Consider the following 18,751-nt stretch of genomic DNA (forward strand, 5'->3'; position numbering starts at 1 on the left):
TGTGTACAAAAATTAAAAAAATAGACACAAACAATAATTTTAAAATATTTTCTTTGAACAGTAGTGCGTTATTCCCACTGGCTAACACAAATGTGACATTTATTGTATTTTTATAATTATTTTTTTATTCAATAGATTCATGACTCACAAGTCTTCACAAGTCTTTTTTTTTTACGTTTTATTAAATGCCCCGTTTAAATTAAAAGCGTCACTTGAATTTGCTTGCTTGAAGACAAATCCCAGGGTCAACAGCGCTCTCTGGTGGCCACATAGCATATGGCACATGACATTTGAGCAAACGAGTTGGTTTTGATTTGCCTCAGTTTTTCGACATGCACATGATCAGCACGCAGCCCCTCAAATGACATTGGAATAATATGCACATTTTTGTGTAAAGTAATGATTATTTCGAGTGCACATATTAGTATTTCGTACACATAGACTCGTATTTCATGTGCAGAAATGTTTTGGTTATTTGTGAGAACTAGTAATTTGCGCACACAAATAAATTAACATTTCATGCACACTAACTAGAATTTTTTTTGTATTTGTGCATATGTATTAGTATTTTGTGTACAATAATTTTATTGAATGTTTGAAGTCTTTTTTTCACTCATATTTTTACTTTTTGTAGTATTTTGTGCATACAAATTAGTTTTTTGTGTGCGCACAAAATAGTATTTTGGTATTATTCAGTAGGCACAAATGACCAACAAAAGCGTCAAACACACACATACGTGAGTTGTGAACACAAAGGTTTGTATGGACGAAGTGTAGGCACATGCGGGCGTTTTTCAACAACTTGCAGAGACTCTTTACAAAACAGCACTTCTGGTTTCTTTTGAAAAACAATCCAAGTCGTCTGACGCAGTGTGAAAAGGGAACACGTGACGTGAAGCCGATCGTAGCAATGTAGCGCAGTGATCCGCTCCCTGACCATTAGCTTTGCTTTGGCATGCGAGGGGAGGGGGCACAAGGATGCAGCATCCCGAGTTCTTTAGGGGGGGCTCTGGATAACGTCGACCCCGAGTCACCCCCTCCAGGCCCGGGACTTGGCTGGCTTCGTCGTCTCTGTGGCGGATCCGTGGATGGCGTTCACGTCTCGTCGCACGCTTTAGCGGGCTCGTCGTCGTTGTCGCCGCTGCAGACGGACTGCACGTCCTTGCTCAAAGCGCCGCTCTCCTTGGACGTCTTGAGCTTGGAGTCGCGACTGGCTTGCTGGAAAATTTGTGGAAAAGGGAGTTCAGAACATGTACACAGAACCTGGCTTTAAAAAATGATATTTAAAAGTTGGAATGTTAACTTAGTCTTTTTTTTTTTTTTTTTCTCATTGTCCGTGAAGGAAATGTACGAACGAACATTCCTCATAGTGAGAAAAATATTAATAATATATTATAATAAATAAATATAATATACATAACAATAACATGAATTATGTTAAATCTACATTTTTATTTTAGTTTATTTTGCAAAAAAAAAAATACTGGAATTGAAATTTAAATATGTATAAGTTTGAATACATATTTTAAATTAATATTTTTCAAATATTTTAACATGAATATTATCATTATATTATTATTATTATTATCATTATTATTATTATTATCATCATAGAAAGTCATTATAAATATTAATATTTGACTAGGACACCTTGTTAAAGACGTTAGAAGACTGGGTGAAACGGAACAATTTGACTTGTGGAGTTCCACAAGGGTCAATCCCGAGACCCATATTGTTGAAACTGTACATGCTTCTGTTGGGCCAGCTAATGTGCGGCAAAAAAAATTAAAATTTCAGGATTATATATCAACATGAAATTGCATCTTTTTTAAATGTACTTTAAGTAAATCTAATCGAATTTAATACAAATATTTTAGTTGTATTTAATTAAAGGGATACTTCACTTATTTAGCCCAATATAGCAATAAAAAAGTTAATATTTTGTCTCCAATTAATTTGATACTTTCATTATTTTCAATTAGTACATTTAAAAACACATTTTGCAACTTGCTGTCGACTGAAAATGACATCACAAGGGCTCAGATAACCAATCACAGCTCACCTGTTTTCTGGGTTTGGTCATGTGACATTCACAAGCTGAGCTGTGATTGGTTATCTGAGCCCTTGTGATGTCATTTTCAGTCGACAGCAAGTTGCAAAATGTGTTTTTAAAGGTACTAATTGTACATGAAAAATAATGAAAATATAAAATTTATTGGGGGCAAAATATTGTTTGACTGTCAAAAATGGCTAAATAAGTAAAGTATCCCTTGAAGCATTCTCATTAATACACCACTGCACAGTCTAATCACAGCTGTAGCAAAAATTGGGCCTTCACAAAGAAAATGGTTTGTTTTTGGCATGTAAGCCTCACATCACTGAAGGAGCGTCTGGCTCTCCTGTGGTGGTTGCAGCCCGCACTGGCGGTGTTGGCGAGGGTCTGTTTACCGCACTGTGTGCCCGTGGTCACCATCCTCTTCTCACGCAGGCCCGCCTCCAACGCCTTACCTGCCGACAACAATCATGCCGGATCATCAGAGTAAAATCAAAAGTTTCACTTACCGTTTGCCTCCCTCACTTACACTTACTCGCCATATTTGCAAAGCTACTTTGAATAGCTTTGATTGGTTGAAAAAGTCTGAAAAATTAAATAAACAAACAAACATTTGCAAAACTATTCAACCATTTGATTGGCTAACAACGGTAGCTTATGTGGCCCCAGCGCCTTAGGTTGCACACCTGTTTTCCACAAGAGGCTAATGGCGTTCAAAACAAACAAAACAAAACTGGTGCCAGTATGGGCGTGGGGGCGTCGTTCTTACTGTTGCCGACCGGCAGAGGAGCCTCCACGTCGGTGTTGGTGAGCCACGTCGACTCGGTGTCCCGCGTCCAGCTCTCGTGGTACCTCGGCTCGATGATTGCGTCCGCCCTGCTCCCCCCGCAGCCCATCATCCGCCACAGGTGCGCCGAAGGCGGCGTGGGGGGGGTCCCTTCACGTTCTCGCGCTCATTTTCCCGGAGCCTTCGCGTCGGCTGGACGCGCTCGGCCGTCGTCCGTGGCACGGAGGGAGGGTGTGCTCACTTGTGCTGTCGGGCTGCTGTTGCGGCGATGCGGGTCCCTCCGTTTACATCGCCTGACCCGCCTGACCACACGCCGTGCGTCATCCGAGATGAAGGGGGAAGAAGGGCGGGGCCGAGTCAAGCCAGTGACGCTGATTGGTCGGCCTGACTCGTCAATGTCGTCATTATCATCGACCGCCGTTGTCATCGCAATGCGAGGGTCTACTGGACAAAACATTAAGGACACCTTGAAAAGTGAAATTTATAAGAGGGTGGTCGGCTCATTGCGTATAAAATACAAATATCATTTGACGATACTGCTCTGGTCAAATTATTAGGTACACCTTTACCGTAATGGTCTGGTTTTTAGGTACATCTTACAATAACGCTATTAAAACCCCTTATATCATACGAGCAATTTTGCCGAAAATGCTTTTTAAAAAAAAGTTGCATTCAAAGTAAGTTTGAAGCTGTTCCTGAACCATTTAGAGTATCGGCATCGTTTATAAAAAAAATTTTAAGAATGTTTGCCCGCCAGAGACCATCCGAATTTTAAGGGTATTTATTAAGCACAATTTATGGAATAAAGACGAGTCAATTCACAAGATTACAATCTAATATAATAAATAAAATACTTTTTAATTACAAATGTTTAATTTATTTAAAGAGGAAAATAAATTACATTAAAAACTAAAAAGCATAAATATATTTCCCTCAAAGGTTACAATAAAAACTTACCCATATTTCCACTTTGTTTTCTTTCATTAATAATAATTTTAGCAGCTTCCATCCACCTGATAAATGTTGAAACAAACAAATCGAGCAGTCAAGGTTTGTCTTTCACATGACAATCATTGTTTTCACATTTATTATTTTTTGGTTTCTTTTTAAATATGTTTACATGTTCATATTATAGCAACATTACAGTATCCACGCAAACGATGACGATCGATCAAATATACATAATTAACATGAGCGCACATATATTGCTTCTTCAACGATTGGACAATGATCAACATCTAACTGTAAACAAACACGCTAAAAACACGTCACTGTCAAATAAAATACTCACTGAATTTTCAGAGGCTTCAAATAAATACTATATTTATCATATACATCTCCATTTGTGTACCATTATGATGATAATCGATGACACGCCGATATCAATGCAGTATTATCGACGTCTTTGGAGGGCGGCAGGGCACGTGGAAAGTTGCACAACTGTTTCATCACGTGTAATTGATCCCTCTTGACTTTTGAATGGGGAAAGGACCACGAACAAAAGAGGACGGGAATGTAAAACCGCCACGACCACGCATTTCTAAACTTTGAAGTCGAGCAGGTTGCAGTCGATCTTGTAGTAAACGTACGGGTAGTACTCCTGCTGGCTCAGGTTCAGACCCGGGATGTCCATGGAGGCCTGTGAGGGACAACAACAAAAAAATTCAAATTTACACCCCAAAAGGGCTGAGTTGAGAATTTTTCAAACATCCAGTCATAATTAGACACGCCCACCCAATTCCATGTTGCTCATTGGCTTCAATTCCGACCCTCAAAATGGCTGCTTCTAATCAAAATGGCTGACTTCCTGTTCAATTTCCTAACACTGCTCGACAAGTACACACAATTTTGTTTTGGAACTTTCCAGGCAGGCATATTAGACTCTGACAGTTTCAAAATTAAAATGTCTTTTTGTGAAAACGTATTTGGATAAATAAAAACAGCATATTTGGTACAAAAGAAACAAGTTTGCTCACGTCGATGATGGCGGCGCTGCTGTCCAGGTGCTTGTACAGGTCGTAAAGGACCTCCCGCAGCTTCTTCATGTTCTTCTTGTTGGGCTGCAGCAGCATGGCCTGGAAGTTCACCGGAAGACCGTATCTGCACACGACAAAGACATTCGTGCTGCTTTTGTTCATATATAGTATGGATAAGTATCGTGTTTTGCTTCTCAATTATTTTTTGTTACGCCACCCGCAGGAAGAAGAAATTATTCCGCCCCACCCCACTATCTATCCGCCACAACTATAAATAATATCATTTGTCGATGAAATTGTTGTAGGTACACCATTGCAGAGGAGCTAACGCGCCGTGTGTAATCTGTGACAATTAGTGTGCCACTGCCACCTATTGTAGTGGATGTGCAATTACACTTTAATGCAGTACAGGAAAAAAAACAAAAAAAAAAGTGTTCCTTGGTCGCACACACGTCCACCTATATACAACTCCTGAATGGAGTGATTCCATATTTATTTCCCTGCACTTGCTCTATAAGAGTAACATTTACTGACCAGCACAATGTTTCTTCTTCATTTCTTTTAGTGCTTCTGAAAGCCAAGATGTTGCACTTTGGAATGACCTTGCGACTGGTTCATGCTTTTTAGCTGAGTTTGATCTATAAATAAAACGTCTGAGTGCTCGTCCAAGACTGGTGATTCCGTACTTTTTGCTATGGGTTGTAGAAAAATAGATATATATAGACAAAATATATTTATAAAATTAAAAAAAAGAAATAAATAATTAAAAAAAACAGACATTTTAAAACAGAAAAAGTGTAATTTTGAAATGCTAAAATCAGGTAATTATACTGGAAAAAAATGTTATTTCTTTTCAAATCTAAAAAAAATATATAACTTTTATCCTTTTAAAAAATATACAAATTTATGTATTTAATTTATTTTCATTATGAAAACAATAATTAAAGTGATTATTATTTTTTAATTTGCTATAATTTCAGAAATATACAAGTCAAGTCATTATTTATCTAACGTTTTCAAACAGCTGTTCGACAAATATATAATAGTCATTTTTGACATTTTATTTGACTTTAAACAAATATAGTAATGAATACATTACATTTCATGACTTTAGAAAAATATCTTTAAACCTAATATTAACTGAAGTAATTAAAAGTTAGTATTTTTTTAATACTTATATTTTCATGACTTGGATAGTCTTGCTACATACGCCGCTGTCTATTCTTGCTGCTGGTCATATCCACTTGTACATAAATAGTATTTACTTCTATTTTAGTATTTATTCCCGTTTTGAGCGGCTCACCTCAGGACCGACTCGACGAACACCCGCAACGCTTTTATGTGGATCCACGCGATGAAGGCCTCGCTGAAGTTGACTTTGAGCCACCGGACCAGAGGACCCTAAAATGGAGGACAGCGGAACGGGTGAAGGATTACGACGAATGTGCGTGCGTGAGAGTGCGGAAACCGTACAAACTGCTTCTTTTTGTCGGTGGACAAGCGCGTCATCTCCTCCTTGTCGGCCTTCATCTCCTCCTCGTTGTACTGGAAGTCACGCACGGTGAACCTGAACACAACACGCGCACTCGTGTAACTTTCTCATGTACTTTTGCTGGGCGGGAAAATTCACAATTTCTGCAAAGTTTAATCTATAAAAATCTATTTTTTTTTCTTTGTCTCTCTTAGTCCTCTACTAATACACTGTACGGTGTGCGTGAGTGTCAAGAAAGGCGCCTTTAAATCTAATGTAGTATTATTATTATTATAATTATTATTATTAAATTTGCAAATATTCAAAATTGCCAACTCTCTCTGGGAATTATTAAATGAAACGTTTTGCTTTGTCATTAACGGACGCAAGCAAAATAGATAGCTCTCCTTTCCCACAAGCAAGGGCATGACTGCGCCTTAATTGATGAACTGATTTTGCCAGCCTAACGAGGCGCTTATACTTGTTTTCCCGGGCCTTGTGCTTGAAGTCGTCCACGGCCTTCCGGAAGAGCGTGACGCTGAACAGGCCGCTGTCGTTGTCCTCGAACAGCAACCTGCAGAGAGGTGAGCTAGTTAGCGTGGGAAGCTAACATAGCGGTTGACGGCGTAGCGCCTACTTGGTGGAACGCGGCACCACCATCTCCGCCAGGGTTTCGTACGTCTTCTGCCAGTCCACGAAGCTCGTCCTGATAACCGCACACACACATACAGAAAAAAAAAAAAAAAGTTTTTGGTGGTTATTTATATTTTTAAACAACAACAACAACAAACAATGGTTTACACATGCCATATTTTTGGTACACCAACTTCCAAGTTTTCCAAGCCAAAAGCCGATTTTCGATCTTGAGTTGCCAGCTAAAATTTGATCACGCCAGCTAACTTCACAAGAAGCAGCAGTTTGGCAGAAAAATAAATTATTATTAAAAAAATAATAATAAATCACCGTTGAAGTTTATTGGAAAACTAAACAGGAGATAGAAAATTATATATTAACTATAATGACAATGCAAAGCTGGCTCACAAAATTAGCATCGACTTCACGTTATGCTAATTAACTCATTTGCTCCCAAAGACGTATAAATACGTTTTCAAATCTTTTTTAAGTGTCCCAAAGACGTATTTATACGTTTTTTTTTATGCTAGAGCATTCAGAAGGCTTTGATGCAGCCTCTCAACTGCAAAGAACGGTTGCAGAAATTGTAGTTACTACACAAACGGCCAGCAGGTAGCAGCAGAGCAAAGAAGATCAACCAGGGCCATGTTGAAAAAAAGCTCAATTACTCACAATTCTAAATAGATTTGCGAAAATTGATTAAACTTACTTAATTAAACTTACAGAACCAGATAGTATTTTTTTTCTTGATGGAAGAAAATACTTTAATATTTCTTTCGACAGGTTCCATGTTTTTATAGAAATAGGACACAATATTCTGTGGGCCTTGCAAAATCAGTCAAAATCCAGTAAAAGAGTCGGGAGCTAACGGGATTGCTTCTGTGAAAAGGGCTGGGAGAGAATGAATTAATATTTGCGTATACGTGTATGCCTATGCATGTATTATACTGCCCCCTGGTGGCCAAGATGTGTACACCAAACAGCACAAACATGCTCCATTTAGTTATATTAGGTTTCTTTTTATGACAAGCGGTTAAGAAAATGGATGGATGAACACTGTAGAGTACTAATTTTCTTTAAAAAAAAAAAAAAAAAGTAAACTTGATTGATTGCTAGACCAAAACGTGCACCTACTTGGGAACAACCACCAGCATGGTGACCAGGTACTCCGAGTCCAGCACAAAGTCGTCTTTCCTCACAATGTCAGCTAGACTCCTGGTCAGCAGGCTCCCCCTAGTGGACAACACAAGCGCTTTACGGTCAAAAGCCGCAACATTGGCCGAGGCGAACAAACTTCCGAAAATAAACGCGCACGCGTTCTTCCGCTCCAGGTTCTGCAAGTTCCCCTTCAGGTTGTTGTACGCCGACGCGCGGGACTTCAGGTCGTTGTCGATCTGCATCGCTTGCTGAAAAAAATTAATAAATCGCAATGAAGAAACAGAAATTAAATACTATTAGCACTTGTGAAAACATACAGGAAGGAAGTAAGAGAAGTTTTTGTAACTAAGGTGAAGCATCCGAGTTCTAAGACCCACCTTAGAGACGATCTCGGAGATGTTCTTCAGCGACTGCTTGATGGGATACTTGGCCATGTCCCACTGGAATCTGGTGATGTACGTGACCAGGTCCACTGGACAAACACAACCACACATCATCAGCACACGCTTTGACAAGAAGAAACTGCGACAAAGTTGCAAAAAAAAAAAAGTCTTACATCCGTTGGCCAGCAAGTTCTCCTGCACTTTGTCCCGGCTGTCCTCCAGAACGTCGGCCATGTACTGAGCCACCTTCTTAACCACGCTGCATTCAAAAGAAAACAAAAACATAAACTTCTTAAAATCGTCACTCACAGCTAAGGATAAAAATTAAAAAAACAAACAGAAATATATATTTTTAAATACAAAAAATAGAAATGACTGAATCGTACTATATTATTTATTTTTTAGTTTATTATTATTGTTATTATTATTATTATTTTTTAATCATTTTACTCATTCACTGACCAAATGTGGTCAAAGGATGCACATAAACGTCTGAAAATTTAAACTGCAATCTGTCAAATTTGACAAAAACAAGCTTTGAAAAAAATGGGAAAATAAAAAGGTTTGTATGTTTTTTTTAAAGAAAAAAAATGCATATTAAAAAAATATTTTTAAATTAAAATTTTCACCATTTCTTTATTAAGCGCAACAAACTACCACACTATTAACAGCAAAACATATTCAAAAGCCACTGTGTTAAAGAGAAAAAATAATAAAAGAACTCATTAAAATATTAGGAAAAATACAAATAAAAATAGAGAATTATTAAAAATGGAAGAAAGAGACAATACTGTGTCAGATTTGTAACTTAATTTACACACAGCAATCTGTCTTATGCACGACTCAAATCATTCCAAAGCCAATGCATTGTTGAATTAAAAAAAATAACAATAAAAATTCTAATTTAAAAAAAAAAAAAAAAAAAAGCAATAATAAATTATATTGTATTAGATATGGATCAATTAGCAATTTAAACTACAAAAAAAAATAAAAAATAAAAACAGAAAGATGATGACATAATCCTGAATCCTACTGCATGTTGTTTTTTTTCATGTTTTGTTGTTTAACGGTTATCTTAATAGCATTTCCATGTCGTCGTTCACAAAATTATTAAAGCGCAGCAATCTGCCTTCACGAGGTTAAAGCTTCATTTTTGTCACCTTTCCACAAACGTGTCCAGCTTGGCCAGCTCATCTGACAGACCCACCAAGACGTCCAGCGTACCCACCTGTCGCACACACCAAAATCAGTACTTTACAGATGCCACCTCTGCTGCATAAACACCGGAGCACATACTGCAAGGTGCTGCTGCGACGTTAGCTTCTCTCTGTCACTGTGATTTTTTAATTTGATGACTGCATACGTTTATTTTTGTTCACCTTGAGGTCTGGAATGTTGAACTTGGTGTTGGTGGAGAGGTTGTTGGTGCGTGTGGTGGCCACCATCAGTTTGTCCCAAGTCTGCTGACACGTCTTCTCACCCGGCGCCGAGATCAACCAGAATTCCGTCATGACTGCTGCTGTTGGGCTTCTAAGAGGCTTCACCTAATGCAGGACGAGCACTGTCGTGGTTGAAAAAAAAACAAAAAACATATAAAATGGACACATATGCTTTCAAAGTCCTACGCTATAGTCATTTTTGAACGACTGTATATAAAATTGTACTTTTACTACATTTACTCACTGGCCACAATATTAGGAACAACAGTATGATGCATAACAGTTGCACAGCACTGCAAACTACTACCACAATAAAGATGACTTGACTTGACAACGTCAATTTAAAAAAAACAACAACACTATTATACACAGAAAATAAGCTTTTATTTCATTATCGGATGGTTAGACCTTGTGCAAGTGTACCTAATATTGTGTCCCCGTGAGCAATTTTAAATCCTCATGACATGACTTCGTTCCTCTTTTTACTTCTATTATTTCTCCTGCTGCATTCAGCCTCTGGAGCATGGTGATGACGTCAGAGGAAAGCTGCTGTCATATGACAGTCATACGCAGATAGATGAGCAGATATCAAACATTCCCTCGATAAATTTATGACACAAAAATAGTCGAAAATAATCACAACATAATGCTACGTGCTAGCTACTGTTAGCATTTAGCCGTGTCACGACAATCGTAAATTGCTTCGTCGCCGTCCTTACCTGAAACGTTTACAGGCTACGCCGTTGGCTTGACTCGGTGCGATTCAGTCAAACAGTCGCAGATTCCCATTCGTATCACAGAAAATTAATAAATATTACTGATAATTGCGGCGTTGCGACTCGGAGGTCCTTCAATCCAACCTAGCTAGCATCTCAGGTCAGCTGATTAGCGGAGAGGGTGTGCGCATGCGTAGACGTTACCGTGCTGCATTCAGGGCCCGACATGGCGTCATGAATTTAACATCCTTCTGAACGACAGGAAATAAAACGGTATGCAAATAATATTTAAAAAGTATGTACGATTTTAATATATGAATACCTTAATTTTCAATTGAGCAAGAAATCATTTGTCATTTTGACGTATAAACAACTTTGTAAGAACTAGTACTTTTCCGACAGCTTTCAAAGGTATCACGTATTTGTTTTGGCTGCCAGCGAGTGTGACTCAACAGTGACACCCCCGGTGAGTTTATGTATATTTATATAAATACACATGAAAATGCAATTGAAATTAAATGAATAAAATATTACTATCACAACAATTAAAAAAATATTAGAATTATATGTAATAATTATTTCGATTTCTGTCCAGGAACTCAGCAATATAACTATAAAGACACCAAAAATATGAACACGATATGAAACACCTTTTATTTGGTACAACACCGTTGCAGAAAGACCGAGGAAAGAAATGATAAGGTAGGTCTTAGCTGGGGAGAGTGAATAAAAATACAGTACAAAAGAAGCAGCTGTCAGGTCAAAGTCAAACAGAACACAACATAAACATATTGTGACACACTGTAGCTTTGTAAATGTATATGTGTGGTGACCAAAACTAAACGTGTATATATTTCTACGATGTTGTCATTCGAACATTCTTACACATTTTTCACCCTTTTTTATTTATTTGAAAATATTCAATACAAAGTGGTGACGCAATTAGGTCCGGAAGCCTGTTGGAAAAGGAAAATTACAATATGTTCGAGTAGGTAGATACAAAAAAATTGAATTTCGTTGGGTGTTAGCTAGCATACTAGTGAAAAACAAAATTGTGCACATTTATATAACAAACAAAGTGGGCGTGGAAACCGAGCCAGGCGAAGGAGCAAGTCAGTGCTTTTCAGTCACCTCGCCACTGGAAGAAATGGCCACCTCTAGTGGACAACCAAAGAACTACAACCACGTTTACCCTGTTACAACTACAGTAAATCCCCGCGGATTATTTTTTTTTTTTCAAACAATCCTTTAGTTGCTGAAAAACCGTTTTTATGCTCAGGCCACAGCATAAAAAGGTGATTGGGTGCCATCGGTTTCAGCGAGCAGCTTCAGTTGACCCCAAGAACGTGCACATAAAATGCTCATTTGTATCAGAAATGGAAATGTTTGTAATCGATCCTCGTACCTATTTTGTCTTTGAGCTGTTTCTGAAGTGCCCAAAGAAGCCACAAGATGGCGTACGGCCTTTTGCTGCCATTTTGTGACATCTACGGGGCACAATGTCAACTAACTCACATATTTTTTTTTTCCCCAGAACAAATTTGCATGTCACGTCTGAGGCTTTGTAGTATCCTTCTCATGTCAATTATTTTCCTCCATAGGCACCTCAGCAGCTGTTTTGTCATTCCCGCTTTCATCCATTGGCTCCGGTTCACGTGCTCCCTCGCCGCCTACGGCGTCCTCCGGCTCCTCGTCCGGGTCCTCGTCCGGCTGCGTCTCCCTGGAGTCGACGACCCTCTGCTCGGGTACGTCGAGCGGGTGTTGGACCCGCGTCAGTCGCGCCATGTCGAAGCCCAACAGCACGGCGGCGGCGTTCCCCTTGAAGCTCTTCATGCAGCGGACGCGCTTGGCGCTGAAGAGCGCCACCACCTCCGCCTTGGTGAGCGTCAGGCGGCGGCACAGCTCCTCCACCTCGGCGCGGCTGACGTACGGCCGGACGTTGAAGTAGCGGGTGATGAAGTCGCGGCGCTCCTCGTAGTTGCGGCGGTCCTGCGTCGACGGCTCCAGAGCCAGCTTGACATTGGGGTCCGCCGCGATCTGCGGCTCGGGCGGCGGCGGTGGCGGCGGAGGCGGCGGCGGCGCCGGCTCCCTTCGCCGCACGGCCGCCCTCTGCTCGCGCTCGCGCTTGTTGATCTCGATGACCTGCTTCAAGGCGGCCTCCAGCCTCTTGGTGGATTCCAGCTGCTCCTGGTTGGGCGGCGGAGGCTGCGGCGGCTTCGGTTTCACCGTCATCCCTTGGGGCACCTGGAGACAGTGTTAATTTCGTCAACGACGACTGTACGAAAACAGACTAAATTTAAAAATGCCTGATCAAATGAACACTTACCTGGAGGAAGTAGAGCCCCGGCTGGCGAGGCGCCGGAGCGGGTTTGGGCATCGGCATCGGCATCGGCATCTGCATCGGCGGTGGCGGCGGCGGCGGCGGCGGCTCGGCGGTTTTGGGAACCTGCGGCGGCTTGGGGGAGCAGCGGCAGCGCTGGATGTGCAGGATGACGGCCTGCTGGGTCACCTTCCCCGTGTAGACGCCGTTGCAGTAGATGCACTTGAAGGCGTCCGTCTTGAGGATGGCGTGGATGGTGGGCGCCACCAGGTGCTTCTGCTTCAGGTGCTGCAGGTACTTGGGCTCCTCCGGGAAGCTCTCGTTGCAGAAGGGGCAGCTGGAGGCGCTGAGCGGCGGCGCCGGCGGGCCCGCGTCGGGCCGAGCGCTGGGCTCCAGCCTGACGTAGACCAGCTCCAGGGAGCTGGTGACCAGCGCCAGGTTGACCTCCGCCTCGCCCAGGATCTCCCGCGGCGCCTCGATGGTGACGTCCAAGTGCGGGATCAAGATGCCGGCACCGCTCTTGCTGTAGATCTTGTAGTTCTGGCGGAGGAAGTCGCAGTACAGCTTGCCGGCGGGGTTGTGCTTCTTGACGTGCTCGGCCAGCTGCTTGATGGAGAAGAAGAGGGTGGAGCAGTAGAGGCAGCTGAGGCCGTGGAGGAGGTGCTGCAGGACGCTCTTCTCCGACAGCAGCGCCTTGCACGTCAGGCACTTGATGGTCTTGTCGGGCATCTTGCGGAGGAAGGCGGCGCGGGCCGCCAGGGTCTCGATGGGGTTGGCCGCCAGCTTGGTCTGGTGGGCCACCTCGATGTGCATGTCGAAGACGTTGCTGGGGAAGAGCTCGTTGCACAGCGGGCAGGTGATCCACTTCTTGGCGGTCTGCTCGGCGGCGGCGGGTTTGGCGGCGCTCGGCGTGACGGGCACCGCCATCTGCAGGGGCGCGAAGGTGTACGTGGGCATGCCGTTGATGCGGTTGCCGGTGGGGATGAGGTGGCTGAGGAGCGACTGAGAGGTCAGCATGGTGCCTTGGAGCGTCATCTGGTTGGCAGGCGGGACTTGCGCGGCGGCGGGTTTCGCCGCCGGGATCAGGACCTGCGGCGCTTGGGGCGTGGCGGCCGACGCCGCCGTCGGCGGCGGCTTGAGGCCGGGGTACTGCACCAGCGGGGACCCTCGCAGGGAGATGGTGGCGCCGGGCTGGAGGAGACCCTTGGCCTCGGCGCTCGCCAGCTGGACCAGCGCCGACGCCTGCGGGGGCAGGAAGGTCTGGTTGCCGCCGGGGGCGCAGATGAGGGCGGCGCTGTTGGACGGCGCTTGGAGTTGCTGCAGCGCCACCACCGTGTTGCCGGCGGGCTGCCCGTTGCCCGGCGCCACGAAGGACTGGCTGCTCGGCGGCTTGGGCGCCAGGTTGGGTAAGGGGACGTAGAGGCCGTTGCCGTTGGGCGTGGCCCTGGGGGTCGCCAAGCTGTCGTGGATCATCGACAGCACCTGTGAGTATGGTTACAAAGGGGTCAACTTCAGAAATTTGGAGTATTTCATTTTCCCAACATGACTCTACCACTGAGCCATGCCGCACCGGCAATCAGAAGGAAAAATGTTTTGTGTAATACACTTTAATACAAAATAAAAATTGAATTAAAAAGATCAATCACTTCTAAAAATATTCGATCATGACAACACTACCAATAGCAAGAAATGGCGCCAATATTCATTTGCAGCAAAAAAGAAAATGAGCGTCAAAATTTAAAAAATGGCGTTAAATCAACTTTCCAACTTGTTGAGGGTTTTACTTTTCATTTCAAACAGACAGAAAATGACTTTGTTTTACAATTCTAACAAAAAAAAAGTAAATACACGTAGCTCCCGAAAGTTGTCTATATGGAGGAGCAAAACTGCCAAAATTAAAGATAAATAAATGACTAAATAAATAAATAAATGAATGAATAACAGTGAAAATAAAAATAGATATAACAAATATTCAAAAATTAAATACAAAAAATAAATATATGGAAATAAAATATATATATCTCCCTAAATAAATAAAAGTAAAAATAAATAAAAAAATAAAAAATGTGATTCAAAAAATAAAAATACATCTAAAAATAAAATAAATACAAAAATAATTATATAAATAGAATTCACAATCAATAATAAATGAATAAAAGTGAAAATAAAAATGATCTAAAAAAATATTCAAAAATTAAATACAAAAAAATATATATGTGGAAATAAATACCAAAATAAATATATAAATAGAATTAAATATGGGCCAAAATGTTATTCAAATGAGGGGGCGGTCCCAAGCGTGTCTTGGGCTGGGCTCCTCCGTTTCGTCTATCGAAAATAAAGTTTCTCAAAAAACTGTTGTGAAATGTTAAACTTATTTTAGCTTTTAATTGAACACAAAAGAAAAGCTTCATCAGCATCTATTATAAAGTTCAATGAAATTTTAAATAAATACATAAATGAAAAGTTCAACGAGGTTAACCTAATTTTAAATTGATCCCTTAAGTGGGTCATCTCACTGAGTGACAAATGCTTGTAAACATAGAAAATTTGGTGTTTTTGTTCATAAGAGGTTTCAAAAGATGTTGGAAAATTCTCGGTGAACATGCCAATAAAAACTGTTTTGAACATCGACGCAACATTTTACCAACCCTGCAAAAAAAAAAAAAAAAGTATCCGTACTTTCCAACTTTGAAAATTCCCATAATTTTGCAAGCTTACCTTTGTGTTGATGCTGTAGTGCTTGGGGTCCACCAACAAGTGGTGCAGCATCTGGTCCAGGTTGCCCGTGTTGACGGTGCACACTTTACAGCAGTACAACTTGGCGGTGGATCCCGCTATCGGGTGCCGGAACCCGATGAACTGTTCCGCCACGCCCTCCACGTGCTTGAGAATGATATGCTTCTTGATGGCGAAGACGGATTGCGACGGGAAGGAGCACTTCCTGCACTTGTAGCGCTCCATGCTGCGGACCACGCTGGCCGGCGTAGCCGGCGTCGGGGCCGCCACCACCGCCGCCGCCATCGCCACTGTCACGGCCGGCGCCACCTGCACCCCCGGATCGTTTGGACGGCGCCCGTGGAAGAACAGGATGTGCTTCTTGACGGCGCGCGGGTGCGCCACGAAGACGCAGCGCTGGCAGGAGGCGAGCGTGCACAGGCGCTGCAGGTACTCGTGGCAGCGTGCCACGTGGTTGCGGTAGTGGTAGATGTTCTTGGACGAGTACTTGCACATGACGCAGCACATGGTGCGAGAGCGGTAAGGCCACTGTGGAGACACAGGGGCAAGACACTTAGTCCTTGGGGGTGGGCGCTAATGCTAAAAACTGCTAACGACAAAGCCAGTTGGCGTGTTTTTAAAAATTAGCTTTTCGTCGGGTTAACCGTTTAAGATCCTCCTCTTCTTTACTACTCTACGAGTGCAGTCAACGCTAACGTTAGCTCAAGTGGTGATTTCGCCAGTAGCTCAAGTCACCTTCTTGCGTAGTCGTCCGCTGTATCCGTCGGTGAAGTCGGTCCACTCGGTGCCCATGAAAGGATCCCCTTCCTTCGAGTCTTCCTCAGCATCTTTGTCAGTGTCTTTCTCACCATTTTTACCATCGAGCTCCTAAACCAAATAAACCACGACAAGTGAGGCTTATTGTTATTATTTGGAACTGAGGTATAAACGATTACCTTGAGGAGGTTCTGGCAGTCTTCCAGGCCGATCTCGCTCAGCACATGCTTCACCGCCTTGCGCGCCTTGCGGACTTTCTCCAAGTTGGTCAACGGGAGTTGATACATTCTTGATCAGGTCCTTTGGACAAAAGTTAGATTGTTAATGCGATTCCTTTGGCACACATTTCTTGGACCAATGAAAGAAAGGATTGTTGCACAAACTTGGGGCATGTCATTGGAATTGCCATAGCTCGTACACATTGACCGGTACTTCCTGTTTCCTGTTTGAGCATCGACTTCCACTTTTAACTGCAACGTTTGATCCAATGTCAAAATTTTAAATGTAATACAAAATGGATATAATAATACTGAAATAAACAATGTCAAAATGTTAAATAAATAAATGAAGCAATTATTCGGTCTAAATTGGGAAGAAAAAAAAAAGTACAACATGAAAAAAGCCAATGCATTTAAATAAACTTCTATGCAATCCCACTGTACACTTATTATACAAATCGTTAGCTAACAGCATGAGTGCCTCAGTCCTGTTTAACTGTTACAATAAAAATGTTAAAAATACAAATGCGTTTGAAGGGTTTTTCTTTACATCTGTGTAGTTTGTCAGTTGTCCCAGGCCGGACGAAATCAAGGCCACTGGACTCTTGCTTGTTGAATTTTTGTGTGAAGGCTGAGGCCTTCACATTTGTTATTGTTTTTGTTCTATGAAAGCGTTCAAAATTTGTCAAAGCATTGCCCCCTAGTGGTTGTGGCCGGCGTGTCTGATGACGTCACGCGACCTCGGTCTTGCTAAATGCTAGAATCTTCCAGTAGCCACACAGGGACATCATTGTCAGTTAAATGAGTATCATTTCAAACAGAGCAAACTGAATAATAATTTATTTTTATGTTGTTTTCTTGCATTTAACTGATTGCTATTGGAGACGGACGTTCACCAAATTGTGCCAAGTTAAGTGACGATGAATATGAATTAATGTAATAAGTGGGGACTGAGCAGCCATAACTAAACAAGCGTGCGCGCGTGTTGCTTTTACGTGTGCGTGCCCGAGTGATTGGGCGCCGCAGTGACAGCATCACGCCGGGTCACAGGAGCCTCCTCCCCGCCCCTGACGACCGAAAGACCGCCGGCGGACGTCTACCTGTTCCGGTTCCGAGGTAGGGCTCCGGGTATACTCGCTCCGCGTTCGCCCCACTTTCTCCACTCGTCCCCCGCTACAACACTCGTCCGCGAGCGAGCCAGCCAGCCGAGTTCTCTCCGTATTCCTCCGCCGCCGCTGGCACACTTAGCCGAGCCGCATCGCGCGGCCCTGTGCGGCCGCTCCGGTGTTTTAAAGTGCGTCGTTTGTGACTGAAGATGCGGACAGTAGCGATTTTTTTTTGCGCGGCTTTTTGTCTCCTTTCTTCGCCGTTACGAAAAAAAAATGGCGCTGAAGTTCAGGATGTGACGTAGCAGCTGCCTCATTTGCATGCCACCCAAAGTGACCAATGGGAGACCTCCTAGCTTTTTGGCTAAATAAGTTTTTACTAGCTTGCTAATGAGTTTCTACTCACTTTCAAAGAGTTCAAGTAAACTGTTTTGTCATTAACTTTTGAACATTTATGGATTTCCTGATTGGCTAATTGGTTTTGTGGGTTAAAGGTGCTAGCTTGATGTAAGGGGCGTGGCTATGGGGGCCGTCGCTATTGATCACGTGGTACATGGCTGAGCCTGTCCAATGGGAGGCCGGTAAAGTGAGCTAAATGGGCGGACCCTTTTTCCATGTGACGTCACATCATGCCACTTTTAGTAGCCAATCACATGCAGTCTCCCATTTTGCTAGGCGCAAATGAGCGCACAGTGGCGGAAAGCAGCATTGCAAACGAGTGCAGCCAAAAATTGAGGCTAGCTATTATCGCAAAAAAATAAAAATAAAAAAAATACGCCATTTACATATATGAACATAAAAATATATATTTTAGAAGTATGGCTAATTTTGCATTTACGAAAATAGCACATTCCTAAATAAACCTAAAAAAAAAAACTTACATTTTTCGCAAAAATCACAACTTGCATATTTACGCAAACCTAAACTTATAACTACCGTCAAATTTACTCAAGGTTTGCAAAAGATTTAAAAATTTAAAATTTACAAGTTTCACTA

General features: G+C 42.3%; 3 protein-coding genes across 4 annotated transcripts; all 3 read right to left on the reverse strand.

Moving 5' to 3' along the window:
- Window positions 1–738: 738 nt before the first annotated feature.
- LOC144007284 (uncharacterized) lies at window positions 739–3,190 on the reverse strand. 2 transcript variants are annotated; one of them, XM_077506747.1, is made up of 3 exons: window positions 2,823–3,190; window positions 2,375–2,508; window positions 739–1,218 (listed from the first exon to the last, which is right to left on the reverse strand). In XM_077506747.1, exons 1-3 carry the CDS (start codon window positions 2,950–2,952, stop codon window positions 1,096–1,098), a joined length of 387 nt encoding a protein of 128 aa, XP_077362873.1. In that variant the 5' UTR covers window positions 2,953–3,190; the 3' UTR covers window positions 739–1,095. The 2 variants fall into 2 exon arrangements, with proteins under 2 accessions (XP_077362873.1, XP_077362874.1); XM_077506748.1 differs by lacking the exon at window positions 2,823–3,190 and adding an exon at window positions 2,589–2,721.
- A 701-nt stretch (window positions 3,191–3,891) lies between these two features.
- On the reverse strand, window positions 3,892–10,825 carry atp6v1c1b (ATPase H+ transporting V1 subunit C1b). Its single transcript, XM_077506744.1, has 13 exons — window positions 10,620–10,825; window positions 9,841–10,022; window positions 9,622–9,689; window positions 8,635–8,720; window positions 8,456–8,550; window positions 8,235–8,326; window positions 8,055–8,153; window positions 6,925–6,993; window positions 6,769–6,861; window positions 6,290–6,383; window positions 6,120–6,217; window positions 4,817–4,940; window positions 3,892–4,479 (listed from the first exon to the last, which is right to left on the reverse strand). The coding sequence occupies exons 2-13, from the start codon at window positions 9,970–9,972 to the stop codon at window positions 4,381–4,383; spliced, it is 1,149 nt and encodes a 382-aa protein (XP_077362870.1). The 5' UTR covers window positions 9,973–10,022; window positions 10,620–10,825; the 3' UTR covers window positions 3,892–4,380.
- Window positions 10,826–11,238: 413 nt separating this feature from the next.
- Window positions 11,239–18,216, reverse strand: adnp2b (ADNP homeobox 2b). The gene is made up of 6 exons (XM_077506735.1): window positions 17,750–18,216; window positions 16,611–16,731; window positions 16,411–16,542; window positions 15,658–16,203; window positions 12,943–14,418; window positions 11,239–12,860 (listed from the first exon to the last, which is right to left on the reverse strand). Exons 2-6 carry the CDS (start codon window positions 16,716–16,718, stop codon window positions 12,198–12,200), a joined length of 2,925 nt encoding a protein of 974 aa, XP_077362861.1. The 5' UTR covers window positions 16,719–16,731; window positions 17,750–18,216; the 3' UTR covers window positions 11,239–12,197.
- Between the last annotated feature and the right edge of the window lie 535 nt (window positions 18,217–18,751).

The sequence above is a fragment of the Festucalex cinctus genome, chromosome 19, assembly GCF_051991245.1.
Source record: "Festucalex cinctus isolate MCC-2025b chromosome 19, RoL_Fcin_1.0, whole genome shotgun sequence".
NCBI classification, from domain to species: Eukaryota; Metazoa; Chordata; class Actinopteri; order Syngnathiformes; family Syngnathidae; genus Festucalex; species Festucalex cinctus.